This window comes from Plectropomus leopardus, chromosome 15, assembly GCF_008729295.1.
Source record: "Plectropomus leopardus isolate mb chromosome 15, YSFRI_Pleo_2.0, whole genome shotgun sequence".
Lineage (NCBI taxonomy): Eukaryota > Metazoa > Chordata > Actinopteri > Perciformes > Serranidae > Plectropomus > Plectropomus leopardus.
Genome location: NC_056477.1, coordinates 15,110,853 through 15,137,007, shown reverse-complemented (window position 1 = coordinate 15,137,007; position 26,155 = coordinate 15,110,853). Strand labels below are relative to the sequence as shown.

The window sequence follows — 26,155 nt, the reverse complement described above, 5'->3', positions numbered from 1 at the left end:
TTTATGTATCAAACTCAGTTCTATGAATCATTTTTTCAATTTAACAAAAAAATAATTTCAGAGGAACCCAAAATACAAGACAAAGGACACAGACAATGTTGTATAAACAATTATAAATTTATTATAATATGCCAATAATCACTTGAATATTTGAAATATCGATCAATTAATGGTTGTCAGAAATAATGTTTTATTGTTTATACAAACAAATACAGCAGAAAATTATAATAAATTAAATTTAAGTTTTTGTGCTATTAATTTAAAGTTAGTGTAAGCAGTTGAATAATTTGAAATATTAATAATTCACAGTTTTAGGCTTATAAATTAGTGTGAAAAATAAATGTGAAAGCCCTACATCAGCACTTTGACCTGGGTTTCTCAGTTTGTGTGTCTACACGATGTGTAGTTATGTTACTATGAATAAAAGCGGCTTCCTCTGTGACACAGAGGTCCATTCTTAACATCTGAATTTCGTCAATTTGGGTTCTGAGCTGAGAAAGTTTAAAGGCAAGTGGGACACGAGTTTGATCAGCAGAGAAGATAAAACACCAAATGCAGCTGTGCCTCTTTGATAACTTTCATTTCTTGCTTCCTATTGTGGACTTCCTCCAGGTGCAGTGAGATATATATGGTATGTTTCCTTATTTTAATTCATTTTGCTGTTATCTAATCTCTGTCTGTGCTCTGTGTCTCCTCTGCAGGGCAGCGCGGGCAGGGTGTCACAGTTCAGACCATCATGCCCTTTGCTCTGGCAGTGGGACAGGAAGTGTGTGTGTGAGTGTCCCTGCTTGGCTCTGCTGGGATGAACATGCCACTGCACCAAATCTCTGTCATCCCCCGTGATGTCACCTCATCGCGGGTGTCAGGCAGTGGGAAAGTCAAAGACAAGGACAAGCAGGTATGAGAAAAGTTAAAAGGCTGGGGGCACAGCTGAGGATCATGCAGTGGTTTCATCCCATAAAGTGTATTTTTTACACAACATCTGCACATGTTCTAAACAGGTCCAGCTGAGTGATAGAGAGACAGAGGAAATAAGAGTAATATTGAAAAGGTTGTTAAACAAGAGCATAGTAGTTTTAGCGAATCATCACATGATACTTTTGTTTCTGTTCAGTTGAATGTTCTAGTGGCTGAGTCTTGTCAATGGGGACACTAAAGAGGAAGTAGTGTGGCATTGTTATAAAGCTACAAAGTTCACAGAGTGATCAGGTCGAGGTGGATGTATGGCTCAACAAACATTGGACTTGAACCCAAAACAGGCCGCTGTTTCTGGTGTCTTTTGACCCTGACTGTGGTTTTGCCCAAACCTTAACCATGTGGTTAATATTGTAACCATGACTACAAAGACACACTAATCTTAATAAATAAGTAATTTTGCCCCAACTAAATTTACCTAACCCTTTGTTTGTGACTAAACCTCATCAAACCTTCATGTAGTCATCATAAAGCTTTTTTTTTTTTAAACAGTGATTTGCAACAGATAATATGTCAATAGTTGTGTGTTGCATTTGTTGTTCTGAAGGGAATGGACTGAGTATTTGTATGGGATTTGTTGAAGTTCTCCATTATCCTTAAAAGACCGTTGACCCAAATCAAAAATACATTTTTTCCTCGTATTTGTAGTGCTACTTATAGGTGTAGATTGCTTTGGTGTACGTTACAGTGTGTTGCATCTACAGCTAGCTCACCTAGCATCACTTTGCTAGCTTACATTGCAGCTCAGCTGAGCGGGACGCCATTAATGCTTGCATCTTGTGCTGTCACAAGCCTCTTGTCTCCTTGGGTAGATGCATGCTGCCTTCTTCAAGGTGATTCAGTTGGCGGATTTAGTTTGATAAAAAAGAAAATAGTTCTTACATGAAACTGCTCACAACAAGGTCTGTGGATTATCTTGAGTAACCGGGTCATGATTTCTGTAAAGAGACATTGAGTCAAGTATATTTTTTGATGCTCTTAGCACCACAAGCTGAGTGCCATCTAGTTCCATTATATTAAACCAATGTCAGACATCTCTACGGCTGATATCTCCAACACTCAGAAACTCACACCAAAACAATCTAGACTGATAAGTAGCACTACAGGTAAGAGGAAAATGTGTATTTTTTATATTTTGGGACTAACTGTCTCTTTAAGAGTGTGTGTAGGCTGCCAGGAATAATGAAAATGCATTATTCATGAGTGTTTACATACATTTAATAAAGTGTCTGATGATTTCCCTCACTCTGGGAAATAAAGTCATAGGCTACCATTCATTTGGAAAAATAATCCCTTCAGTTTTTACTACAGAAAACAAAACCTCATTTGGTCCTGTGACAGTTTTTGTTTTATCTTTGTTTCTTGTGGCAGAGTTTACTGTTTTCATATCAGCACCACATTAAGTTATGCTCTTACTGTCACTCACACACCCACAGGAAGAACATTTTTGCCAGATGCTGTAAAAACGTCATTATTATAACTGTTCTGTTTGTGTTTATTGTGTCATTGTTTTTAAACAAGATTTGACAGTGTGAAATTTGTATTGTTAAAAAAACAACTCTTTGTTACATAGAGAAAAACACAGGATCCTGAGTGCAGAAAGATTGGCGGAAATGTCAACTGGATGTAGAGAAAAACAAATTTAATTCTAAATGACAAGAGGTAAAGCGGGTTGGTGGGTGGAGGGAGTTACCCTGGTTGTCCTGTAGCCATTCAGCAAAAAACAATCAGAAAGTTAATTTTTTAATGCCAGGGGTGTCAATCCCAAAACAGCAATATAAATTCTGCATTACAACGTTTCTCTCACAAACAAATTATCTCTGTGCTGCCTGTGGTAGTAGAGGTTTTGCATCTAATGAGGCTGGTCAGAGTTTGGTTTGCTTTTCCATTTTTGCCTAAAACCGCCCGTAGGCCATCTGGTTTTGCCGTTTAGCAGCTAACCAAGAACAGGATTTGGTTTCTACGTCAAATTTACAAAACAAATCAGTAAAATCACCAACTGAGAGCACTTTTATTTACCATCTATGCTGCTTTGAGGAAGTTTGTTTTACCCATCAGGATAGTCTCACAAGAAAAAATAAAAATAAAGACCTCAAGCAACCTATTAGGTTGCTGTTTGTACAGAAGAGTGCCACATCTAAAAAGTTCACATAAGCCAGATCATCACAGATTTCTGATGTGAGGATTTTGACTTTGTTCTTTTCATTTCGACTTTTCTCTGACATTCCTAAACCCCTCATATCTGGATGTCATTACAATTATCAGGATTTTTATTCTCACTTTTGTTTTGTCAGTAAAAACAAAGAAACTCAGGAGTACAATCCATGACCAAAATTTGCTCTCAGTCTCACATGACGCAGCTCATCAATCTTTACTTTCTTCTCCCTCTCTCTGTCTCTGTACTCCAACGGCATCAAACACCACAGTGAAGTGCTCTCAGAGTGCAGTTGCTTTTTTGAGCTTGGGAACAAAGCGAGGTGCTAAGACAATATGTCCATGGCCTGCCCTTTCTCCTCAGCCGCATCAGCTCACAATAGAACCAGGGCACTAAGTGCAGCAGCACAGGTGTTCTTAAGAGGCTTCTTTATGCCGCATATGGTGTACTTCAACCTCCTGTTCTGTACAAGTGATGGTACACACTACCTGTAAACTAAAACATATGTATTTCAATACACACACACACCCACACACTCTATCGCTAATGGGCCAGTCACACTAGATTGACATCAAAGTACTTGTAATCGTAATCTTACCTTATATGACAAGTTTGTTTTGACATCACTCCCTCATGACTTTTGTGGTTTGATTATATTCCTCACTTCCATTTCTCTTTGTGTGCACTGAGCTGAACTGCCAATCAGAGTGATTTCACTCCCTGACGGGCTCCACCGTCTCTGACGACAATTTGAAATGCCGAATTAGCTGGAAAAAAAGCTGACAAGGTCCAAGTTGTGCCAATAGTGAAGGACACACCTCAAAAACTAAGGCGGCAGATGCTTACCAACAGCCCAACATTAACTAATGGCTGACTTGGTGTGTCAGGGACCTTACACCCCGTAACCTTTAGTGATGATTCATTAGCTGGCCTAACCTGTGGTGTTGTCGTACTCAAAACTATTTTTTGCAGGCCTTTGTCTTGGAATCCTCTGTATTTTTAGTCAGTCTTGTCATGGTCTCAGACAAAGAGGACTCTGTATTTTTATCTTAAAATCAGTCAAGACCACAACTGAGGATATATCACTAAATTGCCTGTACAGAAAAGGTGTTGAATAATGATGGTTGAGTTCATTCCAGCTGCAGAGTGCTTGTTTATATTTGTTTGCGCAGAGAAAACAAAAGAAAATTCCCACGCATTAAACCTCTGCAGTGCCTTTTCATTATTTTATCCAGATAGCTCTCATGGTGAACTTTTTCAAACACACATATACACAGTGTATGGCAATAACAGAGGTGAATAAAGAGGAATCTGTAGTTGTTTTCTGTGGATGTTTTTGTGGGAATGTTGATCTTTAAGATCAGTTTGAGGAGTGCCTATGGATTACACATGTCATTATAAGTGTGTCAGGCAGTGTGGGGCTGGCACTGTTCTCTTGTCCTTGGTCTTTGCTCCACACACTCTGGTCTTGGTCATGACTTGGTCTCAGTTTAGGTGGTCTTGACTACAGTGCAGCTAATCTGTGTTTACTATGTAGCTCAAAATTATGCCTTGTCATTGCAAAAGTGAAAGCGAACAGGGATTTACTCGGAAGCAGTTTAATTTATTCCTAATTCTAAAGTTAAATAAAGGTGTGAGTTTGCATAACTGAGATAGCGTTTTGCACAATGCACGGTTAACTGGATTAAGGGGTTTAAACTTTGAAAGCAGTCATAGCAAGGTTACCTCGGTCTGCTGGGAAATAAAAGTGAAACTGTAAGCTGTGTAATGTCTGGGGGGCATTTGGTCTCCCTGCTGCCATGTTTGCTAACAGTCGAAAGATCCAACCCTACATTTCTGTGCTCAGCATCACTCTCTCCCTCTGTCTGTCTCCTGCTGGCTGAGCCTCCTTTTTCCCCACGAGGAATAAGTGGATAAACAGCAGCGACTCCCGTCCTCCCCGTGGAACCATCAGCAGAGTGGAGAAAGGAGAAACTGAGTGCAGGAAAAAGAGGCGAGAGTGTTTACTTTGAATGCTGATTAGCTTGAAAGTCCTGGAGGTGTGTGTATGTGCATGTGCGTGCCTAGAGTTTAGTCACAGAGGACAAGCCCATCTGGCCCTCTTAGACAACACAACTGGTCTTTTAGCGCCTCAAGAAAAAAAGTAGAACTTTCCTCTACAGTACTTAGAATTCAGAGTCAGTCAGCTGCTCCTTTAGAGAGCAACACATCTTTAACTGTTGCTGGCCCCTCACTGGCCTCGCTCCTCCAGCTCCACTCAAGTTCGTTTGTCTTTCTTGAAATCCTCCTTGGCTATGTGCTTGTGGGCACTTTTCTGTGCACTTTGGGTCCTCCACTTGAGAACTCGTGTTTGGGTAGATAAATTGACGTTTAACAGATTTTTTTTTTTTAAGAATGGGAGAGCAAGAGCTTTATTTCATGTGGAAAAAGAGAAAAGTTCCCTGACAGTATTCAGCCTTGGCAAATAATACGGTCAGATTTATTTGAGTCTGGGGCTTTTGATAAGGCAAACAGCAAATGGATTATGCATGAGTTGACAATAAAGTGGCACAGGTTTGCAGGTAGGGTAGGAAATGGGAAATGCATACTGAGCTGCCAGTTGTTTGTTTGTTGATTATCATACATCTTTAACCCCATCTGCACTGTCACATGCTGCCATTTTTACTGTCATTTACAGTCAGTCATTAACATGAGCAGCATTTGATTACTGTGCATCCAGCAGTGCTGAGAAATATAGCAAAGCTTTAGCAGACACAGCTGCAGCTGCAGCTACAGCTTTCATTTTCACATTAACACATACATTCACACAAACATGCATGGCCATCACTCACACTTTACACATGTATTATATTTAGCAGTATATGTGTGACTGCACACGTACTGAACACTGTGATACTTGATACCCGCTCTTTTGATGCTGCATGTATTTTTTATGAAAGCACACAGAGCGCTGGAAGCTTTGTCCTTCAATGAGCATGTGTCGGAGTCCAAGGACAGAGAAGACTCCCTGTCTCCTCTCTGATGTTTGGCAGTTTGATAACAGCCACTGCTGCTGCTGCAGAGCTCCTGGGCACTGATCTTGGTCTCCACAAAGCCCCACTCCATCAAACATTGACCGCCACAGCAAAAGCTTTCAACACAGCCTCCAGGCTAGACAGGGACTGTTTAATGTGACTTGTCTTAACTAACGAAACACTCCTGGTATGGCAATATAACTTGTTTTTGTTCCTCGACTTTCACTTGAAACTGTATTCTTCGTCACAGCATTTTGGCTGCGATGGCAGATAGCAGCCTGTATACAGCATTGCTTAATCTTTAAAATATTGTCCAAAAATACTGTTTGATTAAATGTGTTTGAAAAATATTTGAAAATATGTTTCTGAGCCTTGAGGCAAAAAAAACATTTTCCAAACATTTGGTAGATCTAAACTGTCCAAATCAGTCCCCTCCAGATTGCCGTGCCCACGGGCACACAAATGGAAATGCCATGATAATCACCCAGAAAGCCTTGGGGCTGGGTAAACTAGGCATGAAATGCTGAATTATCAGGAAAAGGAGTGTTTACATGTGTGTGACTTGAGTATATATAAGGAATTACCTTAAGGTGGTCACTTCTAGTCAGAAGCAGGGGACGTGATGGGTTTATTTTGCAGAATTTAAAGGTGAGAATACAAAATATTCTGTCATATGTGTTGTCACTGGAGCACATACTGTAGATAAATTATCCAGTGTTAATCCAGTTAATATTTGTCTTACACAATGTGGACATGTGTGCATATGTTTTTCTCTATTTCTCACACACTCACACAAGCACACAACCCATATGTTCATGCTGGTGTAGATGTTCTGAGGCCAAACAGGTTCCCCCCGCCTGTGTACAAAGCAGAAGCTGGAGAGAGAAGATAACACTTAGGCAGAATGGGTTTCTCTGTACTCTGGCAGACGTTTTCATAAAGGTATGAATGTTATGTGTCAGCAAACTAACCTACTTTGCATATGCTGCTCACTGAATTTGGAAAGATTTCACAAAATCCTGGTCTTAAGTTGCCGATTTACAGTAAATACAAAGTCATTACTAACTGAAAAGTGCAGAAAGTTAAAGAGTAAATGTTTTTCTGTTGTTTGTCTTTTTTTAGTCCCAGTAGGCAGTTGAGCTATGACTAACTGGATGTGATGAACTTCGTTAACACTAAAGGTACTGAATGTAACTCTGGAGAAAGCTAGTTGATTGTTGAGTCTCATTTCCAGGATGTCAAATACAGATGCTTTTCCAACCCATCTGTATTTGACTTTCTGGGAATGAGACTTTAAAGCAATTCGGTCTCACTCTCAACTTGTCAAATAGTGATGCTGGGTCAAGTTTGATGTATGCTGATTGTACAGTGATATCATCTACTGAATAGCAGGCTAAGACGTACATCCATCTATGTCAATATGCATGAACAAAATGCGTCGGCCTGTGTCATCCATCTATGCCGCCGTAGTGGTAAGAGAAAAATGGAAACAAACAAATCGAGCCCTCGCTATTGTGGCATTTATGTGTGTTGGAAAAAGTCTGAAGAGGAGGAGGAGGAGAATGTGGATACAGTCGTGGCTGGGGAAAAGAGGCTAGATTGGCACGCCAATTTTGCGATGAGATATCTGAGTATTTTTCAACATCTATTAGCATTTAGCATTCACTAGCAGAGTCTCGCTGATCAGTGTGTCATTTCATGCTGCTTTTCTACTGCTTGGTTAGTGGATGTAGGTCGTAACAGCAGTTACACAGTGTGATGATCATCCCAAATTTCTGACGCTGTCAGAATTTTATCCCAGGCTGTCTTTTATTGCAGCACTGTGACAACAGCCACCCTTGGACCTCTCTTACTGTGCAATGTAGGACCAGTGTTTTAGAGCCACGACCAAAAATATTGCCATGTTTCTTGGAAATTGGTCATCTTTCGTCTGGGACAGCCCAAAATTGCACAGTGTATACAGGGCTTAAAAGACGTTTATTCTTACCCACTTTGTAAGTTTATGTTGAAAAGGCAGTATGCATTTAACAAGCATAAATTGTAAATGCTCTGTGAAAACAGAAATTTATTTTGAAAAGACTCAATACATTTGTCCAAATTGATATGCTGCCGGTGTGTCAAAAACTGACACTGGAGGGTATCTAGTGCATCATGCTTTGACATGTAGGTCCATTGACAAAGTGGGAGTATTTGACAAGTTTGGAGTGGGCGTGTGTAGCAACTTTGAAGGGATCTGTTATCTTTTTGACTTATAGTCCAGGCCACTTAATGTCAAAGAGTCCACAGCCCAAAGATATTCCATTTTAAATGATAGAGAGCAGAGGAAAACATTAGAAAAATTCACATTTAAGAGGTTTAAATCACCAAATTCTGACTATATTTTCCTTATAAATGACTTAAACTTCCAGCTATTAGATTCATCGACCCTTTGTTTCAGCACTACCTTACAGGACTCACTGCCCACTTTTTTTCCTCCCTCTTGCCTCTCTCTGCCTGACTATCTCAGGCTCTCTTTCTAGAAACACACGTGCTAGGAGAATGTGCAGGTACACACAAACACACCCACATGCCAGCAGCTGGTGTTGTTAGTCAGCCCGTCTGTGTAGGACTTGCACGAGTCTCCCGGAGGACCCGGCTGTGCTGAGCCACTTGAGGTTGAAGTGCTAAAAAACATAATTAAATGTAGAAGAGCTGATATGACAGACGGGCCTTTGAGGGGCTGTTGTAAGAACGGACTTTGCTTCACCCTGTTAAAGATTTCATTTCATTAGCCCCTGTGATGGCTACATGGCTTATTTTCCTTTTTTTTGGTAGCTGTGACACTCTGTGCTATATTAAGTTTTATATATGTGATTATTATTGACCCGTAGCAGCAGAAAATAGACTTTAAGAGGCATGGCAGGAAATAATTACAGTCCCCTTAGCTGCTCTGTATTCAAGTAGACATGGCATAATGCTGTATGATTGTGGAAGGAGAGTTTTCTTTGTCTCCAGTGTGAGGGGGCACTGTGTGTATTTCAGCTCTTGGATTTGGGAGAGTAGCTATTAGCAGAGGGAGACACATTCAGAGGATAAGGTGTCTTCTAATTAACCCCTGCCCCATCTCCTGCCACCCACACACACACACACTCAGACACACATCTCAAACACTTAACTGTTCAATAAGAAGACTCTGCAAGCTGCTTTCAGATGTTCACTTAGGTAAAACACATTTTTCAAATGATAATCTCATGATTTACATATTATGTGGGCTGCTGTATAAACTAATCCGACAGATGTATAGCTATTAACCTACGAACCTACAGAAATTTGTTCAGCCTGTCACACGCTGCAGGGACAGAAAGTGCACCTGAGCTCAAAAAAGCTCTCAGCTGTGAAAGCCACCAATTTTGCCAGAATAAATTTAAAGGAACCAATTTAATTTTCTGCATGCAGTAACCAAGGTGCATTGCTCAGATTTTGAATACTGAGGAGCGACTGCAGAGACACAAGTGAAGAGCCAGCAGATAACCAGAGACAGACAGACAGAGATGAACAAAAAACAAAAAAAAAAACGAAGTTAATGAAGTTATTTTCAGGAGAGAGAAATGAAATCGCCACATGAAAGGCTGCATCTGCCGGTCCTCTCTCGTCTTTGGGACGTTGCTGCCTCAGTCTTTGCACTGTTCTCCATCCAGAGTGCTTCTGTCGCACTTCTGTTCACTGGAAGGTGTCTCTGCGGGGTGTCTAAGGACACTGTTTAATTGCATGTGACATGCTGACTTGACTCCTGTGACTCACACGGCCCCGAACATTCAGCCACTGCCAGTCGGATCAATGGTGGAGGCTCTCTGAGCTCTCCCACAGCGGCCATATTCATCTTTGAGGAGAGGTTGTGCATGTTTCCCTCGCTGTGGCCTGTCGTCTGGTTCTGCAGCACAATGGTTGCCTGATGTATGCTATTCATATACAGCCATACACCCCAGCTGTATAATGAGTCTGATAGGTTTCATAGCTCTGTCATACTCCATGGCCAATATGTAGCGAGAACACAGACACATAATAAGTCTCTTGTGCTTTGAATGAAAGATTGTGGGCAGTCACATGCTTTCCAGTAAGATATGATAATGAGATTCCCAATTGTCAGTCATTTGGAGGAGGAAGTTTAGGCCCAAATACACACCAGTCTCTTACAATGAGAGTGCATCTTATTTTTGTCCTCCTAAATGTCTTCCTCCAACTACTCCTCCTCTCCCTCTTCCCACAACCTCCTCCTTTCATCCTCCTCCATCATCCCCTCATAGTGTTATCCAGGGGAAGATTAACGCGGTTAATCTCTCCGCCTATGGATTCACTGGTGTGACCACACTGTGAACTCCTCCTTGTTGCTGTCTGGCTGTCTGGGGAGGCAGATGCCCAACGGCTGCAGATGTTGACTCAGTTGCAGACACTTGTCAGTATAAAATGCTATGACTGCTTATACACTAATTCTGCTGCTGTGACTTATAGCCTAGTGCAAACATAGTGGGATCATCAACTAAGTCAGCTCCTGCTAGTGTTTTCTTTTGCACTGAAAAGCTGCATTTTTAGACAGACATAGTCACCTCACCTGTGTGAACTTTGCTAAAAGCATGCCTCTGGATATGGCAACATCAGTCTTTCAATCTCAGTGACTTTGGTGATGTGACATTTAATGTGTTAAATGTTTTGTTTTATGACTTAATTACCTGCAAAACTCATGCCATTCCCATCAAACGTGGCTGTAATCTGTGTTTTTTGCTAGGGAGCAGTTAGTATATGCATGCTGAAACAGAGATGGTGAACATGGTAAAACATTTTTTATAAGCTTAACGGGACCTAATATGCTCATTTTCAGGTTCATACTTGTATTTTGGGTTCAAAAAACACTTTATTTTTTTCCTCTGTCTTTGCTGGAACACCTGTTCACCCTCTATCTGAGACAGCATGTCTAGGAAAAGCTGTGGCGGCCACTGCAAGCCGCAGCTGTTTGATTTGGCAAAGTACAGCAGAACATAAAGTTGTGGATAGTTTAACCTTTTACGGCCAGTTGCGGCCACAGAAAACCTGCAGCCAAACGATAAACAGAGTCCTGTGACTACTGTGACATATTGACCTATGTTATGAAGAATTTCTTCCTGCCTGAAATACAACAACACGGGAAAATATAAATACGCTTGGTATGTTTTCGGGGTAAGCCCCACCTCCCAAAAAAGCCCTGTCTGCTCTGTTCGGTCAGTGTTTCCAGTCTTTTGTGTGTGCGCTCTTTGTGTTTCTGCACTATCGTTGCAACTGAGGGATGATGGCGAAAGCAGCACTTTCGACTTTGAAAAATCACCAATAAAAGCTTTTAATAAGTAACTTCACAGCTGGACATTTTTCAGCAGGAATATGTTCCAAAATTTGGGGAATATTAAGAAAATCAGAAAAACAAGATCACATTTTTCCCTGACTTTAGTATAACACTTGCAGTATTGTGCCTGAAGCAGACAGCCATATTAAAAAATCCGTCACGAGCTGACATCAGCTTATCTTGAAAAAAGGAAAAAACATTGGAAATTGAGTATTTAGAACGGTCTAAAGCCTGAGGTTTTTTCTCACAGAAATTATTATTATTAATTTTAATGCTTTTCCATATCTTCTGATATACATATACATACACACACACACTTTATATATATACTTTATATATGTCAGAAAATATGGAAAAGCATTTAGGTCTCCTTTAACATCAATAGGACCATGTCAACATGCAGATGTTTGGGTTTTGGGTCTAATTTTCAGCGTTTTATCCATAATTTCTAGTGATTGTGGTAACTACGTGCTTACCAAAGTTACTCTTGATTTCTTTGAATATGTTAACATAAGCTCAACAAAGTCTGATTAGGCAAGGCATGAGTTGCTGGATGAAACCAACAATGAGCGAAGTGTTTCATGCAGTTCGTTTTTACACAGGAAAATGGTTTGAATGCACAATTGTAGCAAGTCAAAGTTGAAGCAGAGAGTTGATTTATAGAAGATCATTATTTCTGCATTTACTGTTGTTTTCTCCAGATAGGAGGTTTGACTAACCTGACCCCTCTGACTGATTTTTGGTTATATTCCCAGATCCCAACAAGTAAGGTGATGAGCACAGTGTTATTATTACCGATATGAACAATGTCCAAAACTATTCAAGTGAGACTGGAGATGTGATAAACTGTTTCTGCCTTTATCACCAGAATGACCTGACTGTGACCTTGCCCCGCTGTACTGAGAACCTAAAAATTCACAGAGGAGTAAACGATAATTACCTTTGATTTAGGCTTTGAGAACTTTTTCTCTGCATGGAACAAAACAGGAACGATTTACTCCAGTTGTTTATACTATAGAGAGAAGAGCCAAAGAATGGAGGCATAATTGGCATGTCCAGAGTCAGTCTGAGACATTGGAATACAGCCTAAGTTAGGCTTACTTTAATTTTAAGATATCAGTTAAACTTAGCGCAATGTAATTCCTATCCTTTGAGTAAATTACCACATTGCATGCTGCCACATGGGTGTCACAGGTGGACATTATATATGTTCGTGCCAGAAAGGCACTCATTGTCAAAAGTTAAAGTGCAGCTGAAATCTTTGGAACTATTTTAAAATGGAAATTGAAAGCAGTCCAACGGCCGCTTGTAATGTTTGATCAGCCAATGTTTAGAGTGGTGGTGTTAAGAGTCACTTTCAACAAAACCGTATGATAAGATACTGGAAAAGAAAGAAATCACAGACAAAAACCCTGGCTGTATTGTTTCCTGGCCCACACAGCAGACAGGAAATATCAAAACAGAGACTAATAAATATATTGCCAAATTTCTCAGGATGTTGTGTGCTTTTGGTTTTTATATTAGTGCTGGCTTTGCCTTTAAATTGGTTTGTGCTGTTTCAGAATAGAAAAACATCAAAGCTTTAAAAGCTGCAACACTTTTTTTGTATTCATTTTGAAGCATATCTTCAGTAAAAGGTGTTTCTTTCACTCCCTTTTAAGTGTGTACTGTGCAGCTGTGTGATGTAAAAAAAATACTGATATCAAATAAGAACATGCTATTGGAAGAAAATACTGAAAGATTTGGATCAGGATTGGGAACATTTGTAGCTATAATTGCCTGCATGCACGTTATATGTAAATACACAGTTTTCTCACAACTTTAATTAATTGTATAAAATGTCTTTTCTCTCAAGATGATGATTCTCAGGGATATTTGTTGCCCACCTGATCTTAATCGGTGTCAATTAGTACCTAAATTATATAACCACATGAGATCAGTTGTGTAATACTGTCGCAGGAGAGCTGCTAAATGTGCTTTCATCCCACATCATTCTTTCGTAAATGTTAAAATCTTTGAATAAATGATTGACAAGTCAGTAGAAATCCATCAGCTCTGCTTCTAAATCAAAGGTGAGATCTTATTGTACATTAAGAACAGTGAACTTGTGGACAAACCCGCAACTTTTTCTCTATTAAGCCGTACAAGAGAGGTAGAATCAGTTCTTGTTATGTTGAAGAAAGAAGAAAGAAAGCATTCACAAGCAGCTCCCACAGGCAGAGTAGAATACCAGATGTTTGTTGCTTGGAAATGTCTGCAGCTTGAAGCCCGGAGCACATTTTCAAACCTTGCAATCCATCCTCAGCAGGCGCACAGTGAGTGTCTCAACAAAGATTCAGCTCATGAGGGTTGTTAAGAGAGATACGGTCTCTAGATTAGTGTTTTACTCTTAAGGTTTTTTTTAGGCAAAGAGGTTTTTATGTAAATGAATTGCTGTTGCAGGTGTAGTTTGGAAAAAAATGTTTAAATATAGCACACACAAAAATAACACTGACACAACAACATAATAAAAGAATGTGCAAGGGTGGCCAGAGGCTTAAAAGGCTTATCATGGGTCTTTCTCAATTTTAATTATAACCAAAGAAAAGACGGACTTCGTATTTGCACCGAGATAAGAATAGTCATACTGTAGTTATTCAGCTATTCACACCCATCACTACAAGGCTTTATTATGGATCCACTGAATGCTCTGTCATGCTGACGTGTCAAGATCAGAAGCGGTTAGGATTACGTCAATGAGGACGCAGTTAGGGCTAATATATATCTTCATCATCATAAACTTTAGGAGAATAGCTGAATAAACCTGTTGGTATTTGCCTAGAAATATAAAATCAGGGTGCAACTAGCGTTGTTGGCGACAGACAACTGGATGCAGACAGCGTCTGCCATAAAAGAAACTCAATCTGAAAACAATTTTAAAAGCCACTTAAGTCAATATCCTGTAACAAATAGTCACACACAGATAAGAGAGATAATATGAACCTAGATATTTATTAAATAGGATAAGATGAGACTAAACAAGTTACTCACAAGAAAATAACTAAGACTAAACCTTACCTAATTACCAATTCTATGATTATCTGAAAATATTTTTTCCCCCCAAAAAAGACCTAGGAGTAAGTTAACACTTTTTCACATAATTGGTCCTATATATTTCACAGAAAATTTACCAAGGTGTGTTTTAACAGGCATGTGAAGGGGACTATGGTATTGGGTTTGATAGAAAGATCTGAGTTGAACTGAAAACATTTCCAGGGAATTTTTATTGACAGCTTTGTAAACAAATATACTGTCTTTTAATATCAAAAATTAAATTAAAAAAGTTCCGTTTTTGAAGCAGTAATGCACCATTTTGCCTCTTGACCTTCAGAGGTGAATACACTAGTCACTTTTTTGCTATTACTGCACTGCTGGACCAGTTCAAGACAATAGACTAACAGATATAGATAATGGGCAGCTCGAGTCATGATGCCGTGTATCACGGGTCATAAGTCACTCTTGAACCCATGAAATTGTGTTCATAGTGCTTATCTTATCCCTCCTCAGCCTGTAGACTGTACCGCTGCATGAATGCACTACCACCTGGTCTCCTGATGAGGCTATCACTGCGCTCTGCAGAGTGCAGACGACTGCGGCCCGACATTGACATTAAACCTCCGTCTACCGACAGGAGGAATTGAGTGCAGGTAGAGCCCACTGAGCAAGCACAGAGCGAGGGTCCAGGTGAGAGAATAAAAAGATAAGGTGAAAGAGAGCACAATTACGCTCTGTTGTAAACAACTTGAAGGAAGCGAGAGGGAGAGAGGAGCATGTCGTTGCCGTAGAAACAGAGAAAGGACTGAGTTAGAGTACTATTGGCAGGACTGAAGCAGCAGAGGCAGAATGTGGAGCCTGCTGTTCATCCCAACATGCGTCAGCTTTGCCTCTGTCAGAGCTGTCGGATGGTTTATGTGTCAGCAGCGCTGTGGTTTCCCACTTTGCTACATCAATGAGTATTCAGGTGATGGTCTCTCCGAGGACCGATGCCATCCACCATCGAAACCAATGTCCTGATCTTGAGGCTTTTTGCAAGGGCAGCCCGACTTGAAAAAATGTCTTCTCTTTGAAATCGAGGTGAAGCTTATTTGTAAGAGCAGGAGCTGTGGATGCTCGCTGTCAGTCCTCCGTCATTTTGATTGATGTGTTTATTGGAACCCACGGCGCTTTCCACACATGCCCGAGGATGATGGTGGCTACTCCATTATATGTCGCCTCGGGTCATGCTACCAGGGCTGACAGCAATCAGGCTGTCTTTTTTGAATGCGTGCATGCAAGAACACACTTTTTCCTCTCTTTCGGGGCAGCAGTCTCCCTCAGGCTCACTAATAGATTGGGATGATGCTATATGTGAACAGACCACTGAGACAAAAGGGGCATGGGGGACAAGCAGGCATAGAGAATGAGTCATCACCATGAAAACTGCCTCTCAAGGACTTGTGCTGCAACCCAAACAAGCATTGTTAACATGTTTTCACCTAACACCACAAGAACTCGTTTAATAAGTTTTTATGGAACACACTCCATCTCTTATCCAGTTTAAGGTTGACAAAGTCAAAATGACTATAATTGCTCTTTTGGCACACACAGAGAGAAGCGCACACTCTGCTTACATTAGCACTAATGCTTTGTTCACACTTGTACATGCACCAAACTGTTTGTTTCAGCAATGTCTACCAAACACCTGAGGCCAGGGTTGCAGTGTGAAAAAAGTCATTCGTCTCTTCGCTCTGACGTCATATTTTTTATGAATCTGTTTAAGCAGCACATGTTGAGCAATATCTTAAAAGCACACATGCAGTCAATCGTGAAAACTAGTGTTTGCAAACTGTCACCGCATGTTGAGTGCACACTGTGTCTGTGTGTTTTATATTTTCCTTTTTTGAATGTTATGTTGGTGTGATTTGACGGCGATGACAGTAATCCGCAGTTGTTGAGGCTGAGCAGAGTCTGCTGACTCCAGGAAGTGTGCAGATCTGGGCAAGGGGAAAGGGATTTTTCCCTTGGATTGGCAGCAAACCTGTTGAGTGTGCACACAGTGGGTAAATGTGTGTGTCATCCAGCTTACACACACGTAGAAACGAAGCCAGCCACATAATTGAAAGTTGAAACTGACACACTGTGATGGACAAAGATATGAGATGGTACAGAATGGGACGAGGACAATGGTGCATTAGCGGCTGGTGGAAGAGGATCTGATGCGTTGCTCCTGTTGACCACCCTGACTGAATACAAAACATATAGACCGTAGCTGGTCTCCCAGGGAGCTGAACAAACAGCTGAAACTCGAGCGACAGAAAAGGAGCACTTTGTACGTATGTAAAAGCTTCCACAAAAATGTCATCACTCTTTTCCCAAGGACATTTGATCTCTTTGTTATTAGCTGGTTGATGTCTTTTCTCCAAGTAATCACAGGCAAATCCCAAATGGATGCTTATGTCTCTGAAAATGTGCAATACAAGCATGCTTATCTAAGTGGAATGAATGTGTGATCACTACTTAGCAATTTTCCTGCGAAATGTGAATAATGCATGTCTTGTTTTGGAGTTGAGTTTTCAGTAGAAAAAGTTATTCCTCTGTTTGTTTATTGGACTCCATAACAATGTTGACTCATGGTTGAGATAAAGAGAAAGCAGCTCTGTTCTTTAAGGAAAGGTTGTTGAACTTGTAAGTATCACCATCTGCTTCCTCTCTGAGTGCTGATCTCAGGCCCATTTCATGTAAAAAACGCCACTCTTTACAACATTTTTTTTTTTTTAAAGCTGTCTGCAAACAGGCGTAGAGCTGACCGGACAAATATTGACAGGGTGGAGTGAGATTGGAGCCCTGATTGGAAGGAGATAGAAAATGAAGATGAAGGAGACCTGGGCATAGCAGAATATATTTCAGATGGCAGAGGGAAATGGAAATAAAGAAAAAGTAAAGGTTGGTGTGTGGACCAGCTGGGAGCGATGGGATTTTGACTTCATGCTTATCACATCAAAAGAGCATCTGTAAAATGCAGTCTGCTTCTCCGCACACCTTCCTCCATCTCTCTCTCTCTCTGTCTCTCTCCTCCTCACCCGAGGTGAAGTGGATCATTTTGGAGAATGTGAGGCCTAATAGTTACGGTTTGATATGCTGTGCAGTTTCCTTTCACAGAGACAACCTCTATGTCTCGGGGAGCAAGCTCATTCAGCACTGCATGTAAGCTGCGGCTCTGCGCTCCCCTCTGCTTAATGTGAGCAGCAGAAGTCATGGAGCGCAGCCTTTTTTTGGAGTGTGACATTGTTGCTTTAGGAGTTAAAACAATCCTCCAGGGGCGTCAGGACAGGGGGAGTTTGACCCAATCAAAAAATGAAGCATATTGGTTTTAAATTTGGCTCTGTTTTGTTTCACGCCATGATCCATTTCACTGTCATCTTGTCAAGTCATAAAAATGATCGGAAGCAAGTCGAAACAGCTTGCTGCAGCCACAGTGTGAGCCCCTCACAGCTGTGTCATGTGGCACAGAGCCATCCTGTCCGACAGTGTAAAAGCTTCACCCACATGGAGACGAACAAATGGAGCACACGTGTTGATGAGCAGTGGGCTAGTTAGCATGTGAAGCCCGTCGATTAGGGATCACAGCTGAGGTGATAAACATGATGACAAGGTGGAAGGATGTGTTCAGCTTCAGTGGTGACAGCTCAAACATCAGCGAGGGTCGATGTGAGGATGTCTGCGGTTGTACCAGAAGAGAGTGATGAGTTTCCGGAGAAGGGAGGGTCTTGTTACCTTGAGTCAGAGGTCACTGTAAGTGTATCACATCTCATTTATCGTGTAGAGAGCTCAGCATGAGTCACCAGAAACCATCAATACTGTAATTATGTGGAAAGAACTGAATTACACTACATTAGTCATAGTATTTCACTCTGGAAAATCAGTATGGGAAACATAATGTAACATACAAAACACCAACGTAATAACATAATAAGAAACAAATCTTATACTTTAAGACATGAATACACACCACGTCTTCCTCCTACACAGAGACAGAACCTCGACCACCCCTCCCAGCTCACTAGTGATAGATAGATAGATAGATAGATAGATAGATAGGTGAAAAAAATTAACAGAACATATGAAAAAAGAAATCAAATATAAATGACAATAGCATCAATAATAATAAATAAAATAATATAATAACAATAATGCTAATAATATTAATGGTACCTTTATAACTACTATTACTTTTACTACTACTACTACTTATATTATTCAAATTAAAATTATATTCATTTTTGAAAGCACTGCTCTGTAAAGTTTCCATAATTCTCAAGCTACTTCACTTCACAAGCTAATTTTGAAGTTATTATTGGTACCTAAAGTACAGAGTGTGTTTGAGTACTACAAATGTAAATACATTCAGTAAATGTTTACATATGTTAACCAAGACTCTTCTAGTCAGCCACTAAAGATATGTGAAGAATATTAAATATAGATGTGCCTTTAACGAATGTCCTCTGTAAAATTACAACTTTTTAAAATCAACTATCTGAACTAAGTATAGTGTCTATGTATCTTCTTTATCATTAGTACCAAATTAGGTCGTTCTTTTCAGGAAACTTTTAATAAATATTAAAGACAGTTATTAGGAAAAAACAGACTTGTAAAATCAAGTGTTCGCCTCAATCTTGACCCAAAGAAAAGTTTTATTATTTTGTTGATTTGAGGGTTTGTACCAGACAGGTCAGCAGGGGGCAGTAGAGCAAACATAGAGCAGCTCTCTATCCTTTTGCCTTTTGTAAGAGCACTGGAATTGAACCAGCAACTGCCTTTTAGGCATCACAGCACTCAGATTTGTTCAAGCTCTCCTATTGTTTTGCATAAAACATGCCCTCGAACCTGTATGATGGGTTCTTGGTATCTGTGGTGCAGTCTCAAGAGAGATTTTGTCCTAAATATGACCTGTTTCCCTCTCAAACTTTGTGAACTAGAATCTATCTTGTCAGTTTTTTTTTTCGTAATTACAGGCCACATCAGCACTTAAATCCAAAATATTTTAGCTCCCTAGTTTCCCCTTCTGAGCTTTTGAGTATTTTCAGGCATTCAAAATGCAAATGTACCTTTCAGTGAATTGCAGGCATGAGGCATGTAAGACGAACAGCCTTTAAATGCAAATTGCTGCTGCTGCTCTGGACCGTATTTATCTGCGAGCCAAATGAGGCCGGACCTTAAAATGGCGATTGGACTAGGTGGGTGGGTGAGGGGGACCAGATTCATTGCTCCATCCTTCATCCCTCATCATCAGTGCACGGTGGCGGGAGAGGAAGAGGGCGCGTAAATCCAAGGTTACTCGCCTCAGGTAGCCGTAGTGTTGAGGAGTGAAAAGCGTTGCAGCCCACTGGTATACAGAACATCAAAGCGTCTAACGCTACAAACAAGCTGAGTTGGAAAGAAATGAATGTGTCTGAGGAGTTTTTGTTTACTGTAGTCTTTTGTTCATTGGCAAAACAACACACCTCTGAGGATGCAGTCCTCTGATGGTTGGACTTAGAGGAATTATTTATACTTCCTCTTTCTGTAGTTTGCTTTTGTGTGAAGAGATGCATGCTGGTTTCTGTTCAGCTACATCAAGAGATAAAGCACTTCAACTTTGTGCCATTTTATATCACCGCTGTGTCTCCACACTGTCATTAAACAGGCTCTAATAGCTGAGAGTTTTCACTGAGGATTACTTTGACCTGTTGTTTGCTGTTGGTGGATGGTTTAGATGCAAGAGAGGTAGCTTTGTAACCTCGGGGCGTGTTTGTGTGCTTGCAGCCCCCCGCAGAGGGTTTCAATGCTGCAGGGAAGCTGCTTACAACCCTGAAATCCTGATCAGATCTTTGAAGGACAGGAAAAGTGCAGCTGCGGCTGAGGGGGATACTATTGTATTCTGAGAGTGTGCATGTGTCTAAAATGCCTAAATCCGTATATTTGCAATGCAGACTTCTCCACCTGTCTGAGGTCAGTAATGGGGCGCCATCTGTTTAACAGCAGGTGATGATTGATGATGTCATAGCAAGTGGACACAGGCCAGAAGGGAGGCAGGCGGATTGAGGAGGGGGATACATTAGTGTTTGGGTTTTTTTTTTTAGATACTGAGGTCATTCCTCTCATGATGCACTGTTATATCAAAAATTCAGCCTAGATGATAGATCTGAAGAGATTTTTTTTAAGAGATGGCAGGATGGAGTATATCAATCATTTTCACACAGCCTTTGAAAAATTTTCTGTTCTTTTTTCCTGCAAAGGCATAAAAAAATCAAATAAGTGCAAAAAAAATAATAAAAAACAGGCTTAACCCTTTAATGTTCACTCAACTGTTTGGTAGAGCACATATTGAATCACTATACTCTTAATTAAAACTGTGCTGAACACTACTATGAGCCACTCGGTTTACGTTTTTTTTTTTTAAATCGGCGAGATGTTGCTGTTTCTTTAAATAATATGTCATTTTCAGTTTGCCTCCTTCAGGAAGTATGACACAAAATAGTCACTCCAGACATGAGGACTCTTTGTGGTGGGATTTTCAAATTGGGCATATTTTTCAACATGTTATAGTTTGTGGGGTCTTATTGAACAGATTTATGTAACTTAATAGAAAAAATAAAAGCCTTTTAACTTTTTTAAAAAAATGTGAGCTACCAAACAGTTGATTTGGCCTTCTGTGGTAAATGTAGTGAAGCTGAGCTAAAATAGTTAAATTAAAATTAAAATAAGATTCTCATCATTCATTGTTGTTAAAGTATACATTTGAAGTTATCCACTATATATGCTGAAATAATTTCGTATGTATGACTTTTCACTGTCTAAATCCATGGTTAACCAACTGGCTGAAATGTGATGCTATATAATAAATTCACAATTTTTTAAGATAAAGAAATATGAATGTTAATGATGATGACGGTTAATACTCTATATTTAATGTTATTTTGGTATATATTGGATAAAAAAACAACACCTCTGTTACTTTTCACCTTTTCTGGGATGTTTTCAAACTACTGTAGGCCTATTAGTAAATATGTTGAGTAAATACATAGAAATAATACACGACTGGAAATACTAATAATTCCATGATCATAAATTGTTTTGTGTTAGTACACTAACAGATTGCAAGCATTAGGCAAGATTACAGAACCTGTGCAGGCACAGGCTCTGTAATTTTGATTTTTTTTGTTTCTGCTTTACAAATACCATGATAGGACATCTCAACCATTTGGAAAAGGCCGATATTTAAAGCACTAAATTTAAAAAAAATAAAAAAAACATTGACTTTTTATTATTATTGCCCCAAGGAAATAAAAAAAAATGCAGAGACATTTTGTCCATTGCTTTTTTTGTTAATGGCGACATGAAAGAGTTAAAACTGTTATTGCTACCTAATTTGAGATAGACATGATAGCCATCGTAATTACCCTCATCAGACTGCTGGTGTTTATAGGAGACGGGGCTAAAGCCGGACTTAGCCTGCCCATTGATTTTACTTCAAAGAATGCATACCGCTACTGTAATTACGTCTCCCCAAGTCAGTAAGAGGAACTAAACAAACCGTGTACATTTGTGGCAATTCTGTTTTAAATTTGAATATCTGTGCTGGTAATTTAGCCATTTATGTTCATCTAACCCGTGGTCGGACTAATTGTGTGATGCTGGAGACATTAGGTCAGCCGGGTCGAGAGTTGAAAAGCACAATGAGCTCTGCCATCGCGGCCCCGTGCCCCCGTCTGCATCTCAATAGCTTTTGATGACTCGTCTCATCAACGCACACTCACATGAATACTGTGGGGGTTTAATTAAGTGAGAGAGACTTTCGTCATACCTAGCAGCAGATTAAGAAGCATTTAGGATTCATTTATCCACCCTGCTGACTGTTACGCAGGATCTACGTCTGTCGCCAGCCTCTGCTGTTGTCCCATGCTCCTCCTCAGAGCCTAATGCACTGGTGAAATACTTATCTAATTTGGAAGGTCATCACTTGCCCCAGGTGCTGATGTGGAGATTGATAGAGTCAGTCCTTCAGTCTACACAGTAAATGCTGCAGGTGCTTTTTTTTTTCTTCCCCCAAACGCTGATAAACCCAGATGCTGGCAGACGTTAAAGAGAAGGCTATGTGGCTAACATATATCTTAAATGTGATGTGTGTGTATGTTTGTGCATATGAGATAACAAACATGTGCCAGCACCTCAACTATCTGTGAGGAAATCATTAAAGAGCCCAAGATTAGTCATTCATGGCTTGACCAACAGTCTACCCTCCATATTAACTTCAGTCTACGATGCAGCATGTGTCTGAGGAGGTTAGAGAAGGTTGCAGGTTTGATGCTGGGAGGATAAATCTGGGTGGAATCCTTCATTACCACCACTGAGGTGCCTTTGAGCAAAACCCTTTCTTTCTCTATGTAATGTCTTCTGTACTGTCACTGTTAAATTAACATATAGGTAATAAATTGTTCACAGACATAATCACCTGCTGTCTAAGACACTTTGTGTTTGATATACAGGATTTAATTACACAGTTAGGAGATCCAAACCTGCTGGTACTTTTTAATTTTGTAGCAGATTAAATAATGAATAGGCTGAATGTACTATTCTGAGGTACTCTGGCTTCAGTTCGCCTTGTGCTGTGGACGTTTGAATGATACACTTTAGTGAATATTGTTTTTTTCAGATATCCAGTCACATGCAGTCTGTACTTGTTGCATTATGCTACAACTGCTGATCTGATAGGACACTGTGACCCTGTCTATCATCATATTTCTTTTGAGTACAGTGTGTTCTGCTCTAAGCCACAACAGTGAGTCACTCATTAGTGATACAGAGCCTTTTCCTGCTCTGTACTGAAGTCTGCAGCCGGGAAAACATTGGGAGACTGTGAAAAGACTCGGCATCACCACTGACGTTTGCCGATCACGCTCTCAGTGAAGAACACTGCGTTCATATTTTTCTCAAAGTGGATAGATTGGATGCAAGATGCATGAAATCAAACACGCCTGACGCAAAAGTGGCATGTTTTCATGGTAAAACTAGGAGGTGAGAGATTCAGATTCTCTGGTCTTTGAACATTACAAAACATTGTATCATGTGCTGACCCGAACAAACAAGTACATTAAAAAAAATAATTTTAAGTAACTGTATGCCCACGACTGTATAAGGAAATTTACCCTTTTTACTCCTGAAGCATTTATTTTAACACAGAAAAATTGATGCATATTGTTTATTGTTCACATGTTGATGCCATGTTGGCTCCCCTACCTACCACACAGCCAGTCATCTTCAGCTTCCCTTTACATCAAGTATACCCAGTGCTCCTCCTCTATTGAAATATATACTTAATTTATGTTAGATTGAAGTAAATAAATTAAATTCTTCAACTTCATCGGGAATATTTATCAATATAGACTAACACTTATATGTAATACATATGAGCATCATGTGTACTAAGAGCATGAACTACCAGTCTGTACTCCGCATTTTGTTTGTACAGGGAATTGAACTGCTGACATTTGGACACATAGACATTGTCTCGTGAATAAGCCATGTAGCTTTTTATTGTATCTTTCACCTACATGTGAGTGGTGAAGGTTTGTTTTCTTTGTCGGTGTTTACACATCCTAATAGTTACCTAATAGTTGAGCACAACACCTCTCTTTCTGGTTTTAAAATTCAGTTGTTGAGGCCAATTCATGATAATTAGTCATCTTTGAGTTGCATGCAGTGTTAGCAGCTTGATTTAACTCCTACTCTTTTGTTTTGATGAATTGATGAATGAATTTATTTAGAAATTCCCACAGGAATTATGAATGTGCAGTGTTATGATAATTCCCTCCTACATCTTTAGGGACTGTTTTCAGGTGCGTCATCTTGCCAACAGTGTGATAGTCTGAATTTTGAATATTAACGAGTAACTAAACACCCCAGTTTTGGCTTGTGTGCCTCCTCCATCGAAGTCTCAAAAATGGGCAGGACTAGGAGAGGGGCTGTGACATGTCCAGTCACCCAGTCTTGTTTCCTCTTGGTCCACAGCTCCTTCCTACCCCCTGCACACACACACTCAAAGTAGTCAATTGGTGTGAGGGCGGTGAGGAGGGGCAACAAGGGGGGACAAGGGGCTTGGTTGGTAATGAAAGCAGGCTCCTGCTACCAGCATCAGCCAATAGCAAAATGCATTAGCAATAGCCAGGTTTTAACCTTTAGAGGGCCGTCACTATGCATATTTATACACGGTATGTAGAATTTGAATACTTTGTACTCAAATATCAAAAGTTGGACTTAGATCAATCAGAAGCACTAGTTCAGTAGTCAGGTGCATGCTGCACAGTCCTGTCGTCGGCCTCACAGCCCAGCCAGAAATAGCCCTTGAGAGTGTGGCTCCCAGAAAGAGGTCACTTAAAAGTTTGTTCCCCCTCCACCCGACAGTCACATGTGCTTACAGCCGCTTTCCACAAATCTCCATCGGCTTTCACAGGTCGAGATAGATTTGCTCCATTGGGTGTCAAAATTGAAGAGATGGTGAGATATTGGACAAGAAGGCAGTGGCTAGTAAGGAGAGCCACAAATCAATAAAGCTGCATCAGTCAGCCTCTTTTTATTTGGGGACGGTGTATTGGTGGCATTGTGGCGTGGTTGTGCTGCCGCAGTGACGGCCCACTTAATGTTTGTGCTTGCGTATTTTGGTCCGAAGATTATGTCCCATGAATACATGAGGCTCAGAAACCATCCTCTGCTGCTTTACACACAGATATGTAAATTAAAAGCAAAGCTCCACATCAAAGCTTTGCATACAGTTACAGAAGATAAGTAGCAAAGGATCCCTGTGCAGTCATTCAACATTTTACAGAATATTAAACAAGCGAAAAAACCCTTGAAATTATTTCTGAAGAGTTTGTCCTTTGATTTTTCTCACGGACCATCTCTCCCCTTCTTCATTTCCACCTCTCGCCCCTCGTCTCTTAATTTTAGGTAGATTTGATTGAAACGTGCAGCAGGCAGCCAAGCTGTAGTGTTGTAGTTATCTGTATGCATGACTGTATTTGAATATGAACTGAAAAGGCTATTACAGCTCAATTTCACGCCCAGTGGGATATCTGACATGTTTCTCCCTCGGTAGAAATCAGACTGTCAGAGTTTTCGTCTTCGTTCTTTTTGTCCCTACACACTCTGCTTCAAATTTCTGTCTTTACCCCTTCATCCAGCTCTCCTCTCTCTGACTTGGTATGTTCTGCCTTAAACTGGATCAGGCTGTTATACATCAGCTGTGATTGATATTTTCTGACAGGGGCTATAATCAGTCCAACTGCTGTTCTCTATAACCCATCTTTATCCTGAGCTTTACATTAAAAAAGCCCTGCAGCAAGGCTGTCAACCTGTGCTGAAAGATCACCAGCTCATTATGTGTTGTTAACGTGACTGGCTGAGCCACCAGAAAGCTGGACTTGCATCATTTGCGCTTATACCATATTCTCATCTTGGCTTAACAATCTCTTCTTTATTGTCCTACTTTTATACCCGTTCATCTTAAGACATGCATGTTTCAGTGTTGCTGAAGTGACAGGAGACATTTTGTTGATATGCTATAAATTAGATTCATCATATTTTTGAAAGCATGCTGGATGGATTCAG

The 26,155-nt window shown here is 40.3% G+C and overlaps 1 protein-coding gene across 1 annotated transcript in view; it reads left to right on the top strand.

Annotated features, from left to right (window-relative positions):
* Nucleotides 1–26,155, top strand: part of march8 (membrane-associated ring finger (C3HC4) 8) — a 92,844-nt gene that overhangs the window by 22,217 nt on the left and 44,472 nt on the right. Inside the window, exon 2 of the mRNA XM_042502156.1 lies at nucleotides 702–898. Within this exon, the coding sequence (XP_042358090.1) occupies nucleotides 803–898 (96 nt within the window). The 5' untranslated portion in view covers nucleotides 702–802. The remainder of the gene's footprint in view (nucleotides 1–701; nucleotides 899–26,155) is intronic.